Raw genomic sequence first — 4,121 nt, forward strand, 5'->3', positions numbered from 1 at the left:
AAAAAAAAAAAAAAAAAAAAAAAAAAAAAGGCACTGAATATAGGTTTATTAATAACTCTAAAATGTAGGACAGTGCCTGTGGCTCAGTGGGTAGGGCATCAGCCCCATATACCAAGGGTGGCGGGTTCAAACCCGGCCCTGGCCAAACTGCAACAAAAAAATAGCCAGGCATTGTAGCAAGTGCCAATAGTCCCAGCTACTCGGGAGCCTGAGGCAAAAGAATTACCTAAGCCCAGGAGTTGGAGGTTGCTATGAGCTATGATGCCAGGATACTCTACCAAGGGCGATAAAGGTGAGACTCTGTCTCTAAAAAGAAAAAAATAAAATAAAATAAAAAATAACTCTAAAATGTACATTAGAAAAGAACCATTAAAAAAAAAAGAAAGAAAAGAACCATCAATTTGTTTCCTGGAATCCTGGTTAAGTATAAAATACTACTTTTAATTAATAAACATTACAATCAAACTAGAAAGACTAAATATACTTAATCAGGAGAACTAAAAATCCATATGCCTGGCATGAGCTTATCTCACCTTTTGGATTTCTAAATGAGAGTCAGAGTCATCCAAAAACTCTAGGGGTGGTGAGTGTTTGTCAATGACTGTCCTTCGGTCACCATGTGGCTCAAGTGGCTCCTCACTGGATTTCTCCTCAGGGTCCATAACCACTCTCCTGTGGCAAAAGCTGTTCCTCTCTGGCCCAGTCTTTTCCTCCTCCACTCCAACCTCTGGGACGGATTCTTTCTCCTTCTGAGGAGTTGTGACTTTGACATTCCTAACTGGTCCTTCACTCCTGACCAGTCCTTCTCCACTCCTGGTTGGTCCTTCACTCCTGACCGGTCCTTCTCCACTCCTGGTTGGTCCTTCACTCCTGACCGGTCCTTCTCCACTCCTGGTTGGTCCTTCTCCACTCCTGGTCAGTCCTTCACTCCTCACAGGTCCTTCACTCCTGGCAGGTTCTTTTGCACGGCTGGGACGCTCTCCTATGCTTGGTTTTGCCCTAGCAGTGGCCTCTCCCTTCCTTTTTGGCATCGATTTCCCCAGGATGCCCTGAATAGCCTTCAGGTAGATCATTGTAGAGCCCTGGTCTCGAAGTCTATCCCTCTTCCTTTTCTGGAGCTTGTTTGGCTCCTCAGTTGTATCATTCTGACCCTCAGCTTCAGCTGCACATTCAGAATTCGTTGAGTTATGAGAACTATCATTGGAATCAACCTGGAATAAAAAACAAGAGATTTTGAAAACACTGTCCCAAGAGTATTGTACATGAAGCATTTGGCAAATTATAAATCAGTAGTGGCTACAAAGGGAAAGTGGCTAAGGCAAAGATTCTGTCCAAGTGGTGGTTTTCGTCCCACTCCACTGAGAAGTGCCACCAAGAAAGGGTCTGAATTGCTGTCACCTTATGTTTATCAGATGATATCTATCCTCTTAATACAGTAAGATAACGAGCTGAAATTAACAGTTTAATTATACTAGACTATAAACACATAAAAGGTAAGGACTACTACACACTTCAAAGCACACAAAGGCAAAACAAAAGCTCAAAATTTTCCCACTAGGCTCGGCGCCTGTGGCTCAATCGGCTAAGGCGCCAGCCACATACACCTAAGGTGGCGGGTTCAAATCCCTAGCCCGGGCCCGCCAAACAACGATGGCTGCAACAACAACAAAAAAAAAATGGCTGGCGCTGTGGTGGGCGCCTGTAGTCCCAGCTACTTGGGAGCCTGAGGCAGGAGACTCGCTTGAGCCCAGGAGCTGGAGGTTGCTGTAAGCTGGGAGGCCATAGCACTCTACCCAGGGGGATAGCTTGAGGCTCCGTCTCAAAAAAAAAAAAAATTCCCACTAAATAGGTCCCTTGGAAACCAGCTAGCCCAATCCCATATCTAAGAGTCAAAGAAACCTAAGACCCAGTTAGGGGAAGGGCTGGCCCAAGGGACCCCAATCTCCTAAATCTTCAGTGCAGTATTCTTTTCACTTTCCCCAAACTCCTCAGAAGTACTCTGCAACCATCTTCCCTCAAATCATAACCTTGATGTTGGAAAGTGTTTCAGGCTCCCAAGGAATGCACTGAGGTCAATCAAGTGACTCTAATTCCCCCCCATCTGAAATTTCCTCATAGTCAGAGGTGAAGCCTCAGCCCCCTTCTTCATTTCCCTCCCCTACCCACTCACTCAAGGAGTCTACAGGGAAAAAAATTAGATTATTTGTCTGCAAAATTTGCTATAGAAACTCTGAATCCAGTCGAATTGCAGCCCTGGTGTAAGAACACTCCGTAAGTCTCCCCTCCAGTCATTCTGTAAGCAGTAGACCATTACCCTATGCATTCCACATCCTCTAAAATAAAACTTTTTTAAATTTTTGAGTATTGAATTCCTCTCAAAAGTAAATACACTCGGCTCAGCGCCTGTGGCTCTTGTGGCTAAGGCGCCAGCCACATACACCTAAGGTGGTGGGTTCGAATCCAGCCCAGGCCTGCCAAACAACAATGATGCTGCAACCAAAAAACAGCCGGGCATTGTGGCAGGCGCCTGTGGTCCCAGCTACTTGGGAGGCGGAGGCAGGAGACTCGCTTGAGCCCAGGAGTTGGAGGTGCTGTGAGCTGTCAAGTCACAGCACTCTACCCAGGGGGACAGCTTGAGGCTCTGCCTCAAAAAAAAAAAAAAAAAAAAAGCAAATACACTGAGGGAGAGAAACTCCACATACTAACCTCATTAATATTTTTCCTCTAATGAGGAAAAGAAGAATCTTTTCCAAGGAATGTCCAGAAATAAAGGAACAGTTTAATAGTTACATACCTTTAAAAACATTGCAGCTTTTTAAAAGGAAAGGTTGCTCTAATGTTCATGCTACGTAATAGGAGTTAAAAAAAAAAAAAAAAAAAAGGAGCTGACTAACAAATACAAAGTATTCTCACTTTTGAAAAGACAAAAACATTTTATATGTATATACTTACAAAGCCTAAAAAGATATCTTTGGGATAAGGAGTGGAAAAAGGCTTAGGCTCTTATAAGCTTGTATAGTTTGATGTTTTTTCTTCCAAGAAGCACATAGTATCTTTTTTGTTTGTTTCTGAGACAGAGTCTCACTATGTTGCCCTTGGTAGAGTGTACTGGCCTCACAGCTCATAGCAACCTCAAACTCTGGGGCTTAAGCCATCCTCTTGGACTCACCAGCCTCTGTGCATGTGTCTGGCGCTGTAACCAGCCAACACATAGTATCTTTGTTTTTTTTTTAAAAAACTTCTTTTAAAGAGGAGGTCTAGCACTTTGGGAAACTAAGGCAAGAGAACAGCTTGAGGCCAAGAGTTTGAGATCATCCTGGGCAACATAGTAAGACTCCCCAAGACGTCCCCCCCCACATCTCTACTAAAAACAAAGTTTTTTGTTTTTGTTTTTGCAGTTTTTGGCCGGGGCTGGGTTTGAACCCACCACCTCCAGCATATAGGGCCAGAGCCTTACTCCTTTGAGCCACAGGCGCTGCCCAAAAAAACCAAAAAAGTTTTAATTGGCTGGGCATGGTGGAACATGTCTGTAGTCCCAGCTACTCAGAAGGCTACTAGAAGGACTACTTAAGCCCAGGAATTTGAGGTCACAGAGAATTACAATCACATCACTGTACTCTAGCTTGGGAAACCTAGTGAAACCCAAGTCTCAAAAAAGGTTGGGTTTTTTTTTTTTTTTTGAGACAGTCTTACTATGTCACCCTCAGCAGAGTGCTGTGGTGTCACAGCTCACAGCCATCTCAAATTCTTGGGCGTCAGTGATTCTCTTGCCTCAGCCTTCCAAGTAGCTGGGACTACAAGCGCCTGCCACGCCTGGCTATTTTCTGTTGCAGTTGCCATAGTTGATTTAGCTGGGCAGGGCCAGATTTGAACCCACCAGCCTCAGCGTATGTGGTCGGCGCCATAACCACTGTGCTATGGGTATCGAGCCCAAATCTAAAAAAAAGTAAAAATAAAACATTATCCTGACTCAAGGACCAGAGGAAAAAAAAATAAATTTTTTAAAAATCATTTAACCTCACTTTGGGAGGCCAAGGTGGGTGAACTGCCTGACCTTACAGATTGGAGACCACCCTAAGCCAGAGCGAGACTCAGCCCCTAAAAATAGCCAGTCATGGCTC

The 4,121-nt window shown here is 44.3% G+C and overlaps 1 protein-coding gene across 3 annotated transcripts in view; it reads right to left on the reverse strand.

The window, feature by feature from the left end:
- The window catches only part of TATDN2 (TatD DNase domain containing 2), a 38,790-nt gene that overhangs the window by 25,197 nt on the left and 9,472 nt on the right, over positions 1–4,121 (reverse strand). For 2 of the 3 annotated variants that reach the window (XR_002772226.1, XM_012802493.2), the window contains exon 3: positions 534–1,211. Coding sequence is in view for 2 of the 3 variants with exons in the window: in XM_012802493.2 (XP_012657947.1) it covers positions 534–1,211 (678 nt within the window). In the remaining variant the exon portion in view is untranslated. The remainder of the gene's footprint in view (positions 1–533; positions 1,212–4,121) is intronic. The other variant, XM_023510711.1, reaches the window with a different exon arrangement.

The sequence above is a fragment of the Otolemur garnettii genome, unplaced genomic scaffold (genome assembly GCF_000181295.1).
Source record: "Otolemur garnettii isolate 467f Iridium unplaced genomic scaffold, OtoGar3 scaffold00015, whole genome shotgun sequence".
Classification (NCBI taxonomy): Eukaryota; Metazoa; Chordata; class Mammalia; order Primates; family Galagidae; genus Otolemur; species Otolemur garnettii.